The 21,306-nt window shown below is 41.1% G+C and overlaps 1 protein-coding gene across 1 annotated transcript; it reads left to right on the forward strand.

Annotated features, from left to right (window-relative positions):
* The first annotated feature begins 210 nt into the window (after positions 1-210).
* LOC141799902 (tumor necrosis factor receptor superfamily member 14-like) lies at positions 211-15,151 on the forward strand. Its single transcript, XM_074682317.1, has 10 exons — positions 211-590; positions 2,980-3,093; positions 3,505-3,598; positions 8,161-8,286; positions 10,154-10,309; positions 14,138-14,225; positions 14,341-14,534; positions 14,648-14,679; positions 14,763-14,818; positions 14,907-15,151. The coding sequence occupies exons 2-9, from the start codon at positions 3,052-3,054 to the stop codon at positions 14,802-14,804; spliced, it is 774 nt and encodes a 257-aa protein (XP_074538418.1). The 5' UTR covers positions 211-590; positions 2,980-3,051; the 3' UTR covers positions 14,805-14,818; positions 14,907-15,151.
* Positions 15,152-21,306: the final 6,155 nt, after the last annotated feature.

Below are 21,306 nucleotides of genomic sequence, written 5' to 3' on the forward strand. Positions count from 1 at the left end.
GATTTTCTCTGCCTACGAGAACTAAAATCAAAAAGTAATACCACAGTTTAAGAGTATGATACATAAAATATTTTTTAAGTGCATTAAGTCTTCGGAAATATAAACATTTATCTGGACCTAACTAACTCATGTGTCCTTACGCCCAGCGTTAGTGCGCTCCGTCCCCCCTCCTCCTTCTTCAGCTGTAGGGAATGTAAACAAGCTGTGCTTCGAGCGCTGGTTTTAGCCTCGTGTAAGTTTGATCAAGTATCGTAATTCTTTTGTTTGTACTCTAAGGATTGTGAGGCAGCGTGGGAAATTCAAAATGAGTGACTATGACAGCGACGATGAAGTTCCATTCACTTTGGAACCAAAAGGATACCTGCATGAACCGAAGTAGCTACACGGAGCTTTAACAGATGGCGACTGTGTCTTACTGAGGGAGAGGAGACAACTTTCTACTGTATCTAATGTCCTTATTGGTCACATAGAGCTCATACAACCCCACTTCAAAAAAACTGAACTATCCCTTTAAGGGTTGCCTCGGACGCACCATTAGCTTGTGTCAACTTAAAAAAAACCGGATGGAAAAAGCCACTCCACGGTCCACGGTATGTAGCTTTGCTTTAATGCAGTAAAAACAGAAATAAGAACATTAATATACACCTGAAAGCAGGGATAAAGCCCGTTTTTGTTGTTTAGCTGATACAAACCGCGCGCGCGCGCGCGCGCGCGCGCGCGCGTGTGTGTGTGTGTGTGTGTGTGTGTGTGTGTTCGTGTTCCAACTGTCGTATAAATCCTCCATATGGTTCATGAATATACCGTTTGGTTATGGAGGAGAGTCTCTCTAGATGGTTGTCTCAAACGTTAAATATTAGTAAATGTGTCGAGCAAGATTAACCTGGAGCAGACGACGGAGTAAAGAGTAAAAACAGGAAGACTCTTCAGAGAGGACCCAGAAACTCATAGCGTCAGCCCGACGCCCGACGGTTTGTTGATAGAGAAACATAAGCACTTCGAGGACGAGCGGGCTACACGTCTGCACAGAGCACGCACTCACTACCTGAAACGATCACGGAAGACAAGACTTCAACAGAAATTACCATTTTTATTTCGGAATTAAGTTATAGTTTATGGTTATTTAATAAATGATCTCAAGTTTGTAGGAGTTTGCTGTTCATATCTGTCCGTGTGGAGAAGTATCAGTTTGAGATCAGATTAACTTTGAGCTGGACTCTGACCTGCTTTATATCAGATTTGACAGAAATCAATCATAAATATCTCAGCCCTTTTAACAGTCTGTGTCAGTCTTTAACTCTCTCCATGGACAAGTCAGGAGTGGATCATCAGTGCTGAACTCTGGACTCTGAATTTGCTGCAGGGTACACTGTAAAAAGTGACTTTGCACATTTGTTGATGTAACTTTTTTTTTAAAAAAAATACTGAAGTCGTTGTGATAACACAATAATAAGTGGGTATCATCTCAATTATTTGACATCAAAGAAACTTTTTTGTGTTGCAATGGTGTTTTGTAACACTGAGTGTGGAAAAAACACATAAGACCCTGCTGAACATTGAAATGTTATCCTGCCGAGGGCGCAGGCCATCTGTGCTCTGCTTCACAGACCGACTGCCGGTGCTCCACATGGCACATACCGCCTGTCTGTGCTTTACACAGTTTTATTATTTACAGTTACCACACACTGTCAAAACTGTTGAGATGCACTGCTGGTTAGTAGCTATTTAACATTAATGTCACTCATCATTCAACCTCCTTATTCATTCAGTCTCCATGCATCTTGCTATTGCTATAATGCTGTCAAACAAAAGAAATATAACAGGCTAAACTGTGAACTGTGTTTCTATATTTGCTACTTGTGTCTGCGTTTTCCTTGTGACAACACACATATGCCTTTGCTCAAGTGGTTTCCATGGTGATGGTAAATCTCCATTCATTTAAATGGTAGTTAAATAAAGGAATCTTTTCATTCCCATTGGTCTGAAACTGCAAAAGAATTTACTAAAGCCCCCAAAAATTGTGAAATAGACCTGAAAAGTCATTTCTGCATAGTCCTTTCTAATGGGAAATGGGTAATCAACAAGTGTTGTTTACACATAAACATCTACTTTATTGACTTCAGATGTTATTTCTGTGAACTTTAACTGTATATTATTCAACTCATCATGAGCAGAGCTTCCATTTTAACCCTATAGAGACCCTGTAACAAAACAGAGAAAAATACGCCCCAGAAAAGGCAAAAACTCCCCCCAAAAACCCTAAAAAACACCAATAGTGGCAGCCATTTTGAATGTGAAGGTTAAAATAAGGTCAAATCATTATGTAACCCTGAAATATGTATTTCTCAATAAAAATAAGGTCTGAAAACATGTATTGTCCATCATTGTATGTTGAGCTTTTAAAAACATCATTTCCATGACAGCCATTTTGGATTTTGGACTCCAAAAAAATTTCCCCGCCACGTTAAAAAAATACACCCTGGTTTAATTTGTTTTTTAGCCCTTCTAGAAGATAAATTGATTGAGAAATAGACCTTCGCTCACCGCAGTCACGTTTTGGTCCAAAATGACCCAACTACTGGAGTATCTGTGTGGATAAAGCATCATTCAGCATAAAACAAAGAAGTCAGTAGCTTCAACACAGAAAATCCTGTGATTTTGATGTCTGCACAAATAACTAGTTATAATAACCCCTCCCCCATTCAGTAATAGAACAATGATCTGTTCAGACTAAAATCATGTTTTGAACCAGGCTATGTTTATATATAACCAGGACATGTTTAGGTGTAACACAGATCAGTCTCTGCTGGGACAGGCTTGAAGTGGGAGATATAGTGTAAATATTGATGTAAGACAGCTGTTCTTGCTGCAGGTGTGCCCCAAGTATCAACTCTTTCTCAACCATTCAAAATCAGAATGACATAGAAACGAACACTGAAGGAGAAAATATTTCTAATCTGTAAAATGTTTTCTCTTTTCCAGATGGTGTCCTCGTTTGGGATTTTAAATCACTCTACGTTTTAAACCTCAGTGAGATGATATCTAACGAAGAACATGATACTCATGAGAATACTTTTGTCATCTACATCACTTCTGGTAAATTCTTGTTTTCCCTCAAGGTCTTGATTTGTTTCACATTGACTGACATTACAGTACTCGATCTAACTCAGCTCACAATGCTGTCTTTATCATTCCCTCTGAGGAATTCAGAATATTCTAAGAGCTCAGTCATCTGGTTAGCAGCTGACTGAGCTCCCAACTTCAACTTTAGACCCTGACGCAGAGAGTAGATGGGCTACTGCTGGAGAATAAGATTGTTTTTATGAAGCACTGCTGGATCCTGTCAGAGGATCCAGCAGGGAAACCAAGTTTGGGAGTTCATCCATCTTCAATAATTACAGAAAACTAAAAGAACATATCTGTTAATGTGTGGAAATCCCTACAACTCCACTCTAACTGACTAAAAACAGCAGTGATTCTGATGTTTCTTTCTCTTTCTCCTTAAAGATTTTTAAAATGAAAGCCTCCTCAGGTCAAACCCTGACCTGTCACCGAACAGAGTATCAGGTTGGGAATGAATGCTGTCCCATGTGTGGAGTTGGTAAGGGTTTATTTACATTAAATAGTAACTGTGTGTGTTTTATTTCTGCCCTGCTTAAAGAACCAACCCATGCTTAACTAAGGAGACACTTCTTCACTACCTATAGCTGTCCTTTAAGTGTTGAGCTGAAGTAGTTTGAACGCAGAAACTGAAATTATAAACAGCTATGTGCAAGGTCACACTTAAAATTAGGGCTGCACGATACGGCCAAAATCCAATATCTCAATAGTTGTAGGCTATATCTGGATACACAATATGTATCTCGATATCCTAATTTCTCCTCTAAATCGCTGTATAAATGTTAAATCCAACCCTATGATGCATAAAATGACACCAGTATAATGATTTAAGCAAACCTTTCAATTGGATTTTTAAAATTTGAATGCAAAAAGGAGAAATCTCAATCAGGTTAAGTTCAGCAAACCTTTTATTTAAACCATGCTTTATGTAGTTAAATATAATTAGTTCCAGTGAAATAATTCATTTAGATTTATTCAACTGTCTGATCATTTAAATTATATTGTATTATACTTTGAAAATGTCATGAAGCAAAGTTGCGTTGCGAGCAGTGCACAGCTGATTGCCGTGACTGGACGGCACTCAGCTATTGGGGGGGGTGCGCTGAAATGCGAAAGTGAAAGTCAACATGTCGCGTTCGTTTCTCGTTGTGGAGAGTTGGGAGATCTTACAGGCAGCAAAGCAAACTCAAATTAGCAACTTCACTCTAGAAAACAAGCCCCAGGAACCCACAACCCGCGACTGATGAGACTTGCAAGCAACTTTCTTCTCTCCTCTCCTCATATCAAAACACGCTTGCGTAGGGGAATTTTTCTGGTGGGGCGGGGGGGCGTGTTGCTTACTGTGAGAGGAGCACTGGCTGAGCAGCAGAGAGTGAAATAAGTGAATCACCAAAGAGATTTACGTTCTGACATCTGAAAACATTTAGGTTGCTGTTTATACTCAATGATTGCGATTTAATCATTTTATATATATCACGTGCGAAAACATGCGATACATCGAGTATATTCGATATATCCCCAACCCTTCTTAAAATCAGTATAAAGTATGTCATTAACATTTTCTCATCAATGGGGGCCTGTCAAATGGTACAAAGCCTTCTGAGAGAAGGGGAATAGAGGCTAACAGTGAAAACCAGGAGTTAAAAAAACATACACATACAATATACAGTACATATTCTGAATACCACCTATAAGCTCTACAATGTTCCCCTCTCCTCAGGTAGAGTCTGGGCGTCATCATTCACAGCTCACTTTCTTTTCCTTCTTACATCAGTAACAAAGGCCGGTCTGCACATTTCCATCTACATAACATTAATCGTCTCTGCCCCTCTTTCACCCCTCACTATATCCAGGGCCCTGTTCTACGAAGCAAGTTCAGACTAGCGAGATAGCCTTGGAGCTACCTCGCTGAACTGAGCGCGGTAGCCGGCGTCTCGCTACACGGTTTTACGACGCTGGTTATCAACCTCATAAATGGATCCAGCTTGGCAATGAGCGAGAAAGGACCGCATACTTCACACAGGAGGAGCAGGAGGTGATCATGAGGAAGTATGACGAGGTGAAACATGTAATTAACGTTAAAAGCAACACCGTCGCCGCTGCTAAAGCACGGAAGGAGTGCTGGCAGAAAATTGCTGACAGTCTAAATGCGTAAGTGTAGTGCAAAAAAAATCTTTTGTGCCATTATCATCCTGAAATAGCACTGTTCACCATGCACTTTTACTGTAACATGCAGCATATCTAATTTATTTCTTAGATGAATTTATTCATTTGTTCATTCCTATCGTGTTTACATTTTTTTGTGTAATATGTAGCCCACACGAGCCCTACATGAATTCCTGTTACAATTTTAATACGGGCAATAAAATATTGTCATGGAACAGAAGTGTTGGCACTGAAGATCTTATTACGGCAATGAGAGTTCTTCATTCCCTTTAACTACCTGTAGAAAGCGTCATGTACTACCAACAAGGACAAGCCATTTTTTTGTGAGGGTTCATTGGTCAGTGGGCGGGGTTTTTATAGTCCGCGAGTTCAATCTGGAACCTAACCTGCCCCGGAGCAGGTTAGCCGTTCAGCGTACGTTGCCATGGAGACTTGCCTCGCTGAGGAGTGATCCTGTGTGGTAGAACAGGGAATCTGGAACCTATCCTCAAAGCTACCTCGCTAGGTGGTAATCCTGCTTCATAGAACAGGACCCTGGTCCACAGCCTTGTCACCCCTTGTGTTGACTATTGCAACTTCCTTCTTTTCGATGTCCCTAATAAGTCTCTCCGTAATCTTCAACTGGTCCAGGATTCTGCAGCCTGGGTCATCACCAGAACCCCTTCCTTTCACCACATCACCCTGTCCTCCAGCAGCTTTACTGGCTCCCAGTTAAATTCAGAATCACTTTCAAAATCCTTCTGTATACTTTTAAAGCCATCCACAACCTCACCCAGCCGCACCTGTCTGATCTCCCTCAGGTCTTCTCCCTTTCTCCCTTTCTCCACCTCTCTGTGCCCGTCTCAGCACCATAGGGAGCTGAGCTTTTAGTCACTCTGTTCCCCAGCTCTGGAGCTCTCTCCCACCACACATCAGACATAATGACTCTCTTGTTTTAGTCAAGTCAAAACATGAAACAATCTGTGTCAATCTGCGTTTTCCAATCCGACTGATTCATTTCAACTTCATGTCACCCCTGATTGTTGCATTTATTTATTTCTGTTCCGATTGTCTTTTTATGTTTTTAATTAACTGCATAATGTCCTTAAGTGTTTAGAGAAGCACTTTTAAATCACATTTATTATTATTATTATTATTATTATTATTATTATTATTTTCATTATTATTATTATCAATATTAAAAGTGCTGCATGACTGAAAAAAACATTTTAAACATGGGCTCTATGGCTGAATCTCAATGCCCCCCCAAACCCTGAGCACTGAGTCCTTACAAGCTTAATTAAGATCACCTGGAAAGTGTCTGAGTGAGTGAGTCTGCGATGGCTCGGAATGGTGCAACTTGGATTGGGACAGCACTTTGCCACTTCTCACATAACCTGCATGTCAATGAACTTTAACTGTAAATGAGATAACTCCCCTCCCCACAGTGAGTATGCAAACATGCTGACTTGCAGAAAGGGAGCATTGAGGGCTCTGAAAGTCAGCACAAGAGCCCTCATGCACTTGACAAATTTACACTGGGACAGCCCTAAACCCTCACAGACTTCATAGGGACGTGCCTCTAAAGGCTGTGTTATGCTTTCAGGTGCAAACGTGATGCCCAGAATTCAGACGCAAGAGATCCGGGCGAGCGAACATGTGAGGCTTTTATGCTTTTGCCCCCACGCAGCATCTGTTGGTGTCCATTCCCAAACTGCATGGGACGGTGTATTACAAACTTACGTCTACCAGAGTACTAAACGAGAGCCGAAGAAGTTTGCCTTTGTTTACAACACATTTACATCTCTGTTCCGGAGATTTATCCAGGTTTTTTAAACCGATTCCTCTTCTCTGCCGAGAGTGGCTGCAATTTCACGCCATAAATATTACTCAGTTATCACAGTAATCGCTGAATAAAGAGTTACAGATGCCTGTTCTTCCACTATCTTGTCCATGCGTCTCTGTCTGGCAGGTGAGAAATTTTTGAGTGTGCACGCCGTGGAAATTTTCCACATGAAGGGGACTGCGTGAGAGGGCGTAGCAAAAATGACATCATTTGTCGGCATGAAGCTGCATGGACCCCGCAGACGCGTCAAGCATAAATCAGCCTTAAGACAGTGAGTGTGTGGGTGAGGACATTGAGATTAAGCCTTTAACATGCAAACAAGACAGAAAAAACACCTGAAGTGATGAGCATAAGCATGAGAGAGCAGACAGATGGACTGACTTTTGAGTTTTGGTTGAGAAACAGCAGCAAGTTTCTTTAAGAGTCTGTAATTGAGTCCTTAAAATGACAATCAAGGACACAATGACAACAATGACAAATAAAGTTCTATTCTATTTTAAAAGCAAACTTTGAGGTGGATTTCTCCAGCTTTGGTAAAAAGGAATAAATTTTATTGTCCCCATGAGGAAAATTGTTGTGGACTCAGTGCTGACACCACTCTGCCTTCATAAATAATGATAAATAAATAAAGAACCCATTAACATGTACACAATGGCCCGTACACACATACAGTTGAACACATTGCACGATGCCCATATTGCACAAACCAGCTGACAAAGAACAAAAATGAAAACATACACACTATTGGAAACATCCTTCAGCCTCCTGCCCAGATGACATACACAATAACAGTCTGTTTTTCAGGGTGTGTTCAGTAACAACATGCCTTTTAAACCCCCGCCCCGCCTTATTCAGACCCTGTCTTTCTCTAAATGAAAGAAGCATGACAGTAAAGTCTCTCAAAGCCTGAGCTTTTGTCTCTGGGTATGTTTTACTCACACTGTCACATTCTTGTTCACTGTTTTTCACTTTGGTGACACAGCAGATAAGTAGATATTGCAGTGTTTCTTTGTAATGTACAACATAAAACAGTGTTGTCTCTATCTCATCAGGTCATCGTGTAAAGACTGACTGTGAGGGAGAGAAGTCCACGTCCTGCCAGCCGTGCTCAGATCAGACCTTCATGAATAAACTGAACGGACTCAGATCCTGTTTCCCCTGCTCTGTGTGTGAAGAAGGTAGATTTTTTTTTAAGTTCACTTTAAAGCTATCAGTATATCACTATCACTATCAGATCAGTGTCAGTAACCCCCCCCCCCCTGAGAAAACATCAGCTGTCACTCGAGCTTGTTTCCTGTTCTCAGTGGTTCTGGTTAAAGATAAAACCTGTTACTTCCTGTTACAGCAAAAACAGACTTCCATCAGCCAAAAGGCTGCAAATGAGACTCTCCACCCTCTGAAACCAAACCCTGACAGATGTTAACCTATTTATTGGTGAAAGACGTGATCATTTGGTAAAACTGACAAATGTCAGTAAGTGTAACCAATGTTTTTCATTGGTGGGGTTTTGCGGAGCTTGTCAATCAAAATCCTGCTCATAAACTACTGTGGGTGAGAGCGGTGCACTCTTTGGATGAGAGATCGGCATGGATATGAGGAGAAAATGTGAGATGACAGAGGTATAGTGAGACGCTGCAAGTCAGAAAAGTTCAGGCAGCTCACGCTCCAACCAAGGATGTGTTGAGAAAGTTCAGAGAGAAAGAGCTGTGCGACCGAGAGAAAAGACGACTGAAATCATGGAGAGGATCAAAGGATGGAGCGCCCGAGATGAACGTGATCAAAAAAAAGTCAATTTTGACTGTTTTTATGGATCAAAAACAGGAAGAGACATAAAAAGAGAGAGTTTATGAACTGTAAACGAAAAACAACAAGTGTTTAATTCTGACAGACTTTTCTCTCAGACTTAAACTATCTTCACACAGAAGAAGAGAATCAACAGGACTTTGAGAAATACTCAATCACATATTAATATGTTTATCTGATATATTTTAACTAGGTACTGATCCTCTGTTATGTAGATTGATTTTATGATGGTTGTGTTCGGTATTTTGTGCTTTGAACTCACAACAAACACTTTATAATCCCAGCTTTATGACCTGTTTCAGAATCAGTGTCTGTTTTCAGCTCGTCTTTTCTCTCTCATTTAACTCTTATGTGAAGATTTGTATAGAAAAAGTCTGAGCGGCTGCAGCGTCCAATCAGTGAGTAATATTCCACATATGGGCGTGTCTGTCAGTGAAAAGACTTCTGCAGAACCTGCCCTTGTGTTTTCTTGATCATAGCTCCTCCAATCAGTCTCCTCCTTTCTCCCTCTGAACACAATCATCGATTTGAGACAGCCTTCAATATCGCAACTCAGAAAGTAGAATAGAATAGAATCGAATGGATTAAAACTTTATTTGTCATTGCAACAAGTACAATGAAATTGCAAAAGCCCTTCAGTCATTGCAAAACAGTTTAAAGTGCAAAATAGCTTCCATGTTCAGGTGCGTTAATGACAAGAGGTAATTGTTATATTGTAATTATATGATGACAATTGAGGTATTGATTTCAGCCTTTGTTCAGGACCCTTACTGCTGTTGGGTAGAAACTGTCTCTGAACCCGTTTGCCCTTGTGGTGATTTACCTGTACTGCCTGCCTGACAGTAACAGATTAAACATGAGGTGTCTGGAGTGAGAGGGGTCCTGGGTTATTTTTGGGAATGGTGCAGTTCTTCCAGTGTGAGGGGAGGGCAGTCTGTGATGTTTTTGGCTGTGTTGATAATCCTTTGCAGTGACGTCCTCTGAGCCATTGTGCAGAGTACTTTCGGAGAGAAGAGACAGCAGTTTATATTAGTTTTTACAAGTTTAAAGCTTATTTTGTCATGAACTCTTATTTGTCACTCTCCTATATATTTTCTTATGACTTCAGAGACTGAAGCAGCGGTAATTCCACATCTGATTAAAGTAAAGAAGCTCAGACTGAAGTCCAGCATGTCCCAGTTTAGTCCTTTAAACACAAAACCTGAGAAGGTCTGAGTGTCTGGTCTTTCTCTGTGTCCTCAGCTTCAGGCTTGAGGATGAAGAGGTCATGCACGCGGATATCAGACGCAGTCTGTGAACCCCTGGAGGGGTTTTTCTGCACACAGCTCTCAGAGGACGGCTGTGGTGCTGCTCAGAGACACAGAAGCTGTGATCCAGGACATTACATCAGTCAGAGAGGTAAGTTTAATGAGCGATTGTGGATTATAAAGGTATTTAATTTCAGGAAATTTACTGACATGGAAACTTTCTGTGGTAAGGATTTCTAAACTCTGGATTGGTTTTAAAAAAGCACCAAGTAGATCTGTAAGAAGTTCTGCTGCAGTGACTTTAGCAGTTGACGAAAAGAAGTTGGTTACTGAAGAATAAGTGCACAGCCAGTTAAAGATTACATGCAGATTCAATGCAAAGATAAATTTATCCAAGATACTATAATGGAAATTCTCTTGGTTTTCTTGTTTTTTTGATCTGGCAGCAACTTTTTCATCAGGACAGTACAGTTTAACACAAATATAACTCTGTCAACACGTAATACTATGATTCTGAGGAAGTGACAGAATTATTTTCAGAAATAATGTTAAACCTGTGGAAGTGGAATGGTCTGCCCTTTCCTGCTACATGAAAAGGGGTCACCATGGTCCAAGTTCAGTCCAAACAGAGTCAATCCACAGAGATCCACAGAAATCTCCATGCTCTGCTCAGACTGTTTATGATCTGTACAAACCATGTGAGGATCATCCTTTCTCAGGTGAACCTCTTCTGAGTGGGTGCTCAAAGTGATGGGGATTCAGGCCTTTTCAGTGATCAGATCCTTTAACTCAGTGAGAACCCACTGTTTTGGCTCTAAAACATTACATTTTAAATAAAGACATTACTGTGTTTGTCTTTATTAAATCAACCATTTCTTCAAATGTTTTCACCTATGACTGGAATTGCATCAAATTGCAAATGCTTTTGTTCAGTTTTACAAAAGAAAAAGTACAAGTAGCCCACAGCTAGCACAGTTAGCCCAGATTTAGCACCATTTTCAAGTAAATACATCTCGTTGCTCTAAACTGGTTGTTGATCCTCAGTCTAATCATTAGTCTCTCCAAAACATATCAGCATCATTTCATTGCATGAGTCTCCTCATGCACAACTGTCTCCTCAATTTTCAAACGTAGCTAGCAACATAATAACATGAATACCACATATGAATCTCTTGGAACATTTGATAAATTGATAGATCAGAAGTCAGGTGAAACGAGAACTCAAAAGAGGAGTTTCATACATCTCAGAAGTCCAGATGACAGGTTCTGCCTATAATTGTGACAGTACGCTGTGATGTGAATAAGAATCTGTGGACAGACGGTAGTGTGCGGATGGTCAGGAGAAGGAGGACAGTGGACAGGAGAGGGAGAGTGAGGACAATGACCTGTGAAGAAGAATTGGTTGTGAAACTCCAGCTTTACTTACATCAGGGCTGTCAACCTATGGAAAGCGGCTGGACCCAACGGTGTCTCTGGACGGGTGCAGAAGGACTGTGCTGACCAGCTAGCTGAAGTGTTCACCAATATCTTCAACCGGTCCCTGTCCCCTTCCATTATTCCACCGTGCCTGAAGTCCTCCACCATCGTCCCCCTGCCCAAGGAGCAACACATCTCCAGCCTCAATGACTACCTTCCAGTAGCTCTCACTCCAGTGGTGATGAAGTCCTTTGAGAAACTGGTCACTCCTCCCCGAGAGTCTCGACCCCACCAGTTCACCTACAGGTCGAACAGATCGACAGAGGATGCTGTAGCCACAGCACTTCACATGTCACCGTCCCACCTGGAGCAGCAGGGGACCTACATGTGGATGCTCTTTGTGGACTACAGCTCTGCGTTTAACACCATCTTTTCTCTCAAACTGGTGGGTAAACTGGGAGACTTTGGACTTCCACACTCCATCTGTATGTGGAACTACAGCTTCCTGTCAGAACGCAGGAAGAGGGTGAGGGCAGAAGACCACACATCCAGGTTCATCAGCCTCAGCATCAGCTCCCCCCAGGGCTGCATGCTGAGCCCTCTGCTCTACACTCTCTACACATCGGACACTACCTTTGCACACCACCAGTAACACCATCATCAAGTTTTTCAACGACACCACAGTAGTGGGGCTCATCTCTGGGGGGGATGAGTCTGCAAACAGGGCTGAGGTGGAGCAGCTGACTGGGTGGTGCAGAGATAACAACCTGCTCCTCAACACAGCTAAGACTAAGGAGCTGATCATCAACTTTCAGAGGACTTAAACAGACATTCCACCCCTACACATCGACGGGGAATGTGTGGAGAGGGTAGAGGACTTCTGCTTTCTGGTTGTCCACTTAGAGAAGGACCTGACCTGGACTGTGAACACCTCTGAGCTACTGAAGAAGGCCCAGCAGAGACTGCTTCTGTCTTTCTACAGGTGCACCATCGAGAGCATCCTGGTGAACTGTCTGTATGTGTGGTACACCAGCTGCACAGTGGCTCAGAGGACGTCACCGTAAAGGATCATCATCACAGCCAAAAACATCCCTAACTGCCCTCTCCTCACGCTGGAAGAACTGCACCATTCACGCTGCCTCCAAAAGGCGGGAAAAATAACCCAGTTCCCCTCTCACCCCACACACCGCATGTTTAATCTGTTACCATCAGGCAGGCAGTACAGGTCAATCACTACAAGGGCAAACTGGTTCAGAGACAGTTTCTACCCAACAGCAGTAAGGGTCCTGAACAAAGGCTGAAATCACTACCTCATTTGTCATCATATAATTACAATATAACAGTTACCTCTATGTCATCAATGTACCTGAACATGGCAGCTATTTTGCACTTTACACTGTTTTGCAATGACTGAAGGGATTTTGCAATTTTGTCTTACTTGTTGTAATGACAAATAAAGTTCTATTCTATTCTATTCTATTCTATTCTATTCTATTCTATTCTATTCTATTCTATTCTATTCTACTATATCACTTTAGCCTACATATAATGTGCCTTGTTTTTTGTTTATGTGTTTATATTACAATATTTTGGGCTTTATACAATTTCTTTTTACTCTAATGTAGGAAAGTTCCTTTATGTGTGTGAATGATAAGAGTTAAAATTTGCTTGGCAGTATGAGTGTGTGATGTCAAACCTTGGAGGCTACTTTTAATGTTTTTTTTTTTTCCTTTTTTTTTTAATCCAGCTTTATATATAATTGTATTTTGTGAGCTAAACAAAAATAATTAGCACAGTGACCTTTGTCAATGAAGGACTGGGCTCAGACTGAGAGGTGGACATGAGGATATCAGTGGTCCTCTGCCATAGAAACAAAACATCTATACGTTTTGACTTGCAGTGCTCACACAAAACCCAAAGGGACAATGTATTTTGGAGGCACTGACTGTTTGTATGGGACATAAATTTGATTTTGACACATAAACAAGTTTTGGGAGAGATATGAGCTTTTTGTAGATGATCTATAGTGATATGCTGATCAATCCAGGTTATTTTTAGCAAAAGCACCAAGATTGTTGAGAACGTCTGGCCTGTTTTAAGAAATGAGCCAAAGCAACTGAGAAGGATCTTTGCATTTTTAATGGCACTGACTGTTTGTATGGGAAAGGAATCTAACTTTGAAGCATGAGTGAACAGTTTTGGGAGAGATATGCACTTTTGCAAGTGAGCTATGGTGTTGTGCTGAACTGTACGACTGTTTTACCAAATGATCTTAGAGTAATTTCTGTTTCAAGAAATGAGCCAAACCAATGGAGAAAAAACTGTAATATGATAAGAGTCAAAATTCACAGAAAGTTTAAACAGTGAAAACCCTCTAAATCTGCTGCCACTGTTTAAAACCTGTGGTAAATAGGAGAAAAGCGATGGCACTGAACGTGATGAGGTTGAATGAAAAAACACAACAAACAGAAATATAACCCAAGAGGGCATCTTTTCTTCCTGCCAAAAGCCTGGGTACATTTTCAAATTTTTAATCTCTCTCTGTCTCTGTGTGTTTTTTCAGGAAACTCAGTGTCAGACTCTGAGTGCTCTCCCTGCTCTGAGGGAACATTTTCTGACGGCACGTTTACGTCTTGTCAGAAACACACGGAGTGAGTGAAGCTTCACATCAGACATGGACACACCTGAATTCTTCTTCCAGCAGCAGCAGAGACTTCATCAGATCCTACAGATGTTCCTCTAACAAATGTCCCTCTATCATTACAGATGTGATCCATCCAATCAGCAGCTGCTGAGACCAGGAACTGGATCACAGGATGCTGAGTGTGGGGAGCTGGAACCAAACAGGACCAAAGAGATCGCTGGTGGTGTTGTTGGTGGAGTTGTTGTGTTTGTTTTAGTTGTTCTGTGTTTATCAGCGTGGTGTTACAGAAAGAAGATAAACAGCTTTCTAACCAGAGGTAAGGTTTCACTCTGTGACAGTAAAAACATGATCATGTTTATTGTTATCGTGATTATTTTAAGATGTTTCTGTTTGACTCAGTTTTTGTTCATTGCTGGTTTTTAATTCCAGGAAAAAAAGAAGAAAAGAAAAATGGACGCCAGGTATGATTTAAACTCTCTGTATTCCCATCCCTCTCTCAGTTCAGTTGTTAAACGATTTTATGCACTCCATATTTCTCTTGAAGGACACGGGGAAGGAGGAGGAGTTGAATCTGGACCCAGCATAGGAGCAGGTGATCAGGTGAGAGTGTTTCATTGAAACATTGACTGAGATGAACACTGACATGTTTTTAGAAATGGAGAAAAAAAAATCTCTCTTGTTCTCTCAGCGTGCACGAACTGTGACAGTTCATACACATCTTTAACCTATGGACAGACTGAACGCTGCAGAGTAAATGTTCTCCAGGATCCGGGTCCATCATCTCAGCTGGATTTTGGTCCATTCTCTTTGCAGTGCTGATAAAATGCATCAGCCTGATGTTCTGCTGGCTGAACAGGTTCAACTCTCAGCATCAACCATCCCCTCCAAAACAAACAAACAATCAAAAAAAAGGAAAAACAAAAACAAATAAAACCCCCTCAGTTGGAGCTCTCTGTGCTGCATGAGTAACTGTATCTGAACTGTCTGTCACGAGAAACATCACCTCATGTTCACTTTCCATCAGAGGGGAGGATGCCCTTCCTGTGATCTAAATATATCAAAGCATGCCCTCTGGATGACCTTCCTGTGATCTAAATATATCAAAGCATGCCCTCTGGATGACCTTCCTGTGATCTAAATATATCAAAGCATGCCCTCTGGATGACCTTCCTGTGATCTAAATATATCAAAGCATGCCCTCTGGATGACCTACCTGTAGAGGGAACATGAAAGCCAGGGAAGAAAAACTTTATTTCTAAAGCAGCTTTCAGCCAAAGAGCAAACAGAGATAAAACCCAAACAGTGACTTCATAAGAGCCCTCTGGATGCCCTTCCTGTGAATGGAGCGCAGAAACAGAGGGCTCTCTATTATCTTTAAAACAAAACTTCTGTTTTCATGAAACGTGAAATAACTCTTCTAACCCTGGTGGTCTTAATGTTTGGTTTATATCTCTGTAAGGTTCTTTGAGTCACTCTTTGTATAAAGGTGATCTATAAATAAACCCTCCTGTCCTCTGGATGCTCCTCCAGTGGATGGATGGAAAAGAGTCCTCTGGGAACCGTACCACCATTCTATTTAGATTACAAAGCAAAATGTCCTCTGGATATCTAGCCATGCATTGAATGTAATAGAGCGCCCCCTGTATGAACTTCCCAAAAATTAAAACACAAAAAGCTTCCTCTACAGAAACATTTCCAGACATGAAGCGTGATGAAGAGCTTTGTCTTACCTTTGATCTTCACTTGGATGTTTATATATGATTTGTATATTCATTTATTTTATGCTCTAAAAACCTTTTTTTCTGTTTCATTTGATGTAAACATGACTTTTAATAAATATAAAGTGTGAGCTTAATATAGAGCTGATTTTGTGTGATTTGTTATTTAGTTTATTAAGTTTTAACAATGTTGTGTTGTGAGAAACATTTTCATTATGTGTGTTAATATTTCTTATGCTTTAACATTTAAAGCTTTTACAGTGTAAAATATTAATCATGTACCTGGGTTTTTTTTTCAGTAAAAGAAAAAAAACTCCTTCATCCGTACACAGGCCCCTCGTCTTCTCTGTTTTGCCCCGCCCCTTCCCCAATCAGGTTTTGCATTAGTTTCAGCTTGATCTGTTTAAGCTTGATCTGTTTAATCTGAATCTGGGTCTCAGAGTAAATAAGACCCACCCTTTGATCTTTATTCAATTTGCAGCGAATACTTCCTAAGGAATGTTTTCAATCAGCTGGTTTTGGCTGTTCTCTGTTTTATTACTGAGAAAGACCTGACATGAAGACAGGATCAGATCCAGTCCTGTCTTCCAGTCTCAAAGTGATAAAGTTCCATCCTTCCTTCCTCCACTTGCGTCGTTCTCTTGCGTCTTAGTTCCTCCCACCAGAGATGCATGGAAGAGACGGGATGAAATGAAGAGAGGAGAGAGGATGGAGGAGATTTGTTTTTAGAGCAATGGGACATCCTCTCCTCCGAAGCGTCACATGAAGCGATGTGTTTCAGTGATGACGGCATCAGCTGATCACCTCTGGATCATCTGTCAGTCAGCTCTAACAGCTGTTTGTGTGTCTGCACATGTGCACTGTAATAACTCTGATCAAACAGAGACAGAGCTTAACAACCAAAAACCAACTTAAAACCAACCAACAAAAGCTTAACTTGTTTAATAACCTGTGTGCAGTTTAGAAGCTCACGGATCACTTTACCGGTAAAATGCGTAATTGTTTAGCCTTTATCTAGAGCACATCTGATCGTGAACTCTGAAACTTATTGATATAACCCAGTTAACTGTCAGGAAGATATTTATTAGATTTCAGTTTTCAGTTTAATCCTTTGTTATATTGATTTCATGATGTTTGTGTTCAGTATTTTCTGCTTTAAACTCACAACAAACACTTTGTTACCAGATTTATGATTAGTTTATGACCCGTGTTTCCTCGATCATCGCTCCTCCAATCAGTCTCCTCCATCCTCTCTCCTCTCTCCTCTGAGCACAATTATCACTTTGGGACAGTCTTCAAAATGGCGACAAAGAAAGTACCTCCGGTGCCGTGGAGGAGATAGGACGGAGGAGGCACAAAGTTAACACATTGAAAAGCACCCTCAGTCAGATCTCATCTTAACCCACCATGAGTTCAGTATTTAGTGAGTCACAGTAACAAGAACAAACTTCTGCTAACAGACCAGACAGAAACCTCAAACAGAACCAGAGCAAGCTGCAGCCTCTGGTCTGAAAATATAAAGTCTAAGCTGAGGTGTGAAAGACTACATTTCCTGGAGTGTCCACTAGAGGTCGTCTGCAGAAACAGCAGACACAACATACACAGTCAAAAAGCTGAACAGCAGAAATCAACATGTTTACAGCCTGGTTCTATACATGATTTCAGTCTGAATAGATCATTTCTCCATTGGCACACACTGAATGGAGGAGTGCTGATAACTAGTTTTTAATAACATTATTTAACAGACCAGTTTTGACCATATAAGGGCATGGCTCTTACAGCTGTTAGCGAGGAGGCTGAAGACCTGCCTTTTTACCTCATCATCACTCAAACAAAGACAGGATAAGTCAGCTTTTGTCATCCTCCATCTTTTTTCATGAGCAGATCCTTCACCAACCAGGTTCTGGCTCAGATCAAACGGTCTCCAGAGACAGACCAGTACCACATCAGAGTCTACAGGCTGGACCAGCAGGTAACAGCTGCTCACCTGGACAAACTCAGGGTGAAGCTCATCCAGCTCACAGACAGGCAGCTGTTATATGTTTCTGTTGTAGCTCTGAGTTTGTTTTAGAGATAATCACTGATACAGAGTTTCTCAAAGACATCCAACAACCCTGATCTGTTCCTGGTCCTAACAGGAGAGGGTTTAGTCCACATGTTATCACTCCACCCTAACCTGTGACTAACCTGTTCATAATGCGGGAGAACAATTTGAAAAACACATTTCTGTTGAGTTGATGATTCCAAAACAGCATCCAGTTTTTTCTCCTCAGCTTATCCTCCAGATCAGCAAAATTCCACTGATCAGCTGTAGTAAGACTTGCCAGCTGATTACGATTGGACTCATCTACAGCTACGTGGCAACTTGTTTGTGCAGTCACAGTTGAGACAGCATGGTGAGAGGTGTGTGCAGCTCCCAATAGGTCAGTACTGTCAATATCTGCCAACAGAAAGCTAGCATAGCAGGAATTAAGAGCGTTTGTTCAGACTGTACTCTTTGACCTTTGTTTTATGCTTTTTTTGTTTGTTTTCAAAGCTTATTATTCCATCTTAGTGTTTTATTTACATAGGTAAATAATCCCTTTGTTTCAGATCATGCCTGTTCCTGTAGCTCCTTTGCTTTGTGAAAACAGAATAGTGTTTAATAAACATTGCAGTCATGCTTGTTTCTTTCATATTTCATTGTATGTCAATATTTAAAGATTTTTATAAACCAAGCACATATCTGTTAAGTAAAGTATTTTTCACATTAAGAAAACAGGGATCCTAAGGCTGATTAAAACACTCATCTGTTATTTTCAGAGTTATTATCAGCCTGTTTGAACATTTCCCTTAAAATCAAATCTAAAGCTTTTCATCAAAAACAAGACTGAACTTACATGCACATATGTCTACAGCTAAACCCTCACGTTAGGACACTATGGGAAATTCTTAAGCAACCATTATTCAAATGTTCCAATGTTTGTGTTATCTGGGTTACAGACACCTACTCTCACAGCCACAAGAATAACCCAAAATATAGATTTTTCCAGACCTGAGTCGACTTCTCCTCCTCTTCAGTGCGGGCTTACTGTAACGTGACAGATTAAACAAATGAAGGTAAAGGGGAAGTCCTCCATCTGTCCTTTCATTTATTCTGCCTTCTGTCTTCTGCGTCACTTCCTGTTTTGTCATGTCATCATCTCATCATGTTTTTACTCTTTTCAGCAGAAAACTGTCAAACATGAGGCCATCATGACAAGTATGAATACTGAACACAGCGTCTCATAAACAGGAGTGCACTCATAATGGAGTTCATCCTGATTAAAACAGAAACTCACACACAGACAGAGAGAGTTGAGCTCCATAAGGACAGCCTGAGGTTCAGGAACTAGTCAGGTTACAGCAGGCACGTCACAAAACTCTGTTGTGTCTGACTTTTGGAAGACTGACAAATAAAGCTGTATAAATCAAGGAAGTATAATCAGGACAAAGTTGATGTCAACTATTAGCTGCTTTGTGAAATCTCAAGGTTTTTTTTTTTTTTTTTTTTAAATGTCCCCAGAGCTGTTTAAAGACCCCATATTCTCCCTCTTTTCTGCAGTTTAATATGGATCATTGATGTCTTCATGAAATGGTAGTAACATGTTTTGGTCCAAAAAGCCATAAATCAAGCACAGCAGCATTGTTTCCAGGCTCTCATAGCCCCTCTGTTCAGAATAGTGTTGTGTGAATCATGAACGAATCGTTCAATACCCGAGAATCACTTAACTGACTCGAGAATCATGATTCTTTGCCCCAAATGACTCATTTACTGACTCAGTACAAAGCTCACGGTAGCCCAGCCCCTCACTCACATCACAGGAGAATGGCTGGTACGTAGAATGGCTCAACTCACAGTGTATACAGGTCATTAACTCACTAACTCAATCACAGTATGACTCAAAGCACATACGAGTCACTCACCAGCTCCAACGTACCTAGCATGGCTCGACTCTTAGCACATACAGGTCGAAATAACTCACTCACAGAATGACTCAAAGCGCAGACAGGTCACTCACGCACCCCTTTGCTCCCTGTGAGTTAAGAATCACTCAGTAGCTTAATAAGTTGCACGGCTCGACTCACAGCACATAATCTCACTCACCTCCCGCTGGCGCAGACACTTGAGTTCGCAAACTTTTCCAACTTGGAATGTCTCGCCATATCGCTGTCATCTCGCATTTTATTCTCCTGTCTATGCTGATCTCTTATTAAAACAGCACCGCTGCCACCTACAGTACTATTGTTTGTTTACAAGCCAGGTATTGGATATTTGATGCCAAATTGCTTTCTGGGTAACTGACTCGAGTGACTCAAATGACTCAAAAACCCGATTCACTTTGGTGAGTGACTCATTTAAACTTGATTCAGTAAAAAGAATTGAGTTTCTCATCACTACTTTGCAGGGGACAGCCACAGTTATTGACCTATCCATGCTGCTACTGACACCTATTGGCCAGAATCAATATCGCCTTGCAGGTACTCCTACCTGAGCAGGTGAATCCTTAAAGTGATACTCCGGGATGGAACAAGTTGGGTCCTATCACAAGGTTTAGGGCAGAAATTACCCCTACAGCAGTGTTTTTGTGCAGCAGAAGCCCAGAGCGCACGCACCAAACACCCCCTCCCTGCTCCTCTGCTGGTTTCCTCTGCACTCAGACGGGGCCATATTTTACTTGACCAAAAACACAAATAAACGGACTCCCACCAAAAAAATCCGATATGGGTCTGCATTCACGCTGTATTTAGAGCATTTTCAGCGTGTTACTTTCACACAAAAACACCGCTAAATAAGGCTCTTGTTCTCATCGTGTCTCTTCCTCCTGGCAGACTACCTGTGTTAGTTTATATCTGGCACGCCGCGCGCAGACTGATACACTAAGCGGCGAGCGTCTTGTAGCCAGCTGCAGCTCTGCAGGGGAGGTAGCGCCGTTTTACAACACTACCTCCCTAACCCTAACCCTACAAAAGGACAAGTGTTTGAGTTTTTACAGGATCTGCTTTTATTTTTGTCTTTTTACATGAATTTTATTGTGTATTTCTGCATAAAGTTTATAAAATAGAGAAATTCACAATCAGCTCAGGTCGTTTGACATATGAAATTGTGTTTTTACATGATCTAGAGTTAAATAGAAGAGTTTTGATTGGACCCACACTGACCTTTGGTCCATCATTCAGACTAAACATACATAAGGTGAAGATGTTCATCAACAAATCAGCACAAAAACAGCATTAATCCTAGAGTCCAGATAGATTTCACATGAGGATTATCATCATCCATTCAGATGTCAGAATGATGGGAAGTTTGTGTCTCTCAAGTGTCCAAACAGTCTCAGAGTTTGGACCTTA

Source organism: Halichoeres trimaculatus, unplaced genomic scaffold, assembly GCF_033239565.1.
Source record: "Halichoeres trimaculatus isolate MK-OKI-2021-1 unplaced genomic scaffold, fHalTri1.1 fHalTri1_scaffold_11, whole genome shotgun sequence".
Lineage (NCBI taxonomy): Eukaryota > Metazoa > Chordata > Actinopteri > Labriformes > Labridae > Halichoeres > Halichoeres trimaculatus.

Coding starts and splice junctions, on each gene's coding strand:
- LOC141799902 (XM_074682317.1), top strand. CDS start 3,052: ATGATACTCATGAGAATACTTTTGTCATCTACATCACTTCTG. Junction 8,287..10,153: donor CTGCTCTGTGTGTGAAGAAG/GTAGATTTTTTT, acceptor CTGTGTCCTCAG/CTTCAGGCTTGAGGATGAAG. Junction 14,535..14,647: donor AAACAGCTTTCTAACCAGAG/GTAAGGTTTCAC, acceptor TTTTAATTCCAG/GAAAAAAAGAAGAAAAGAAA.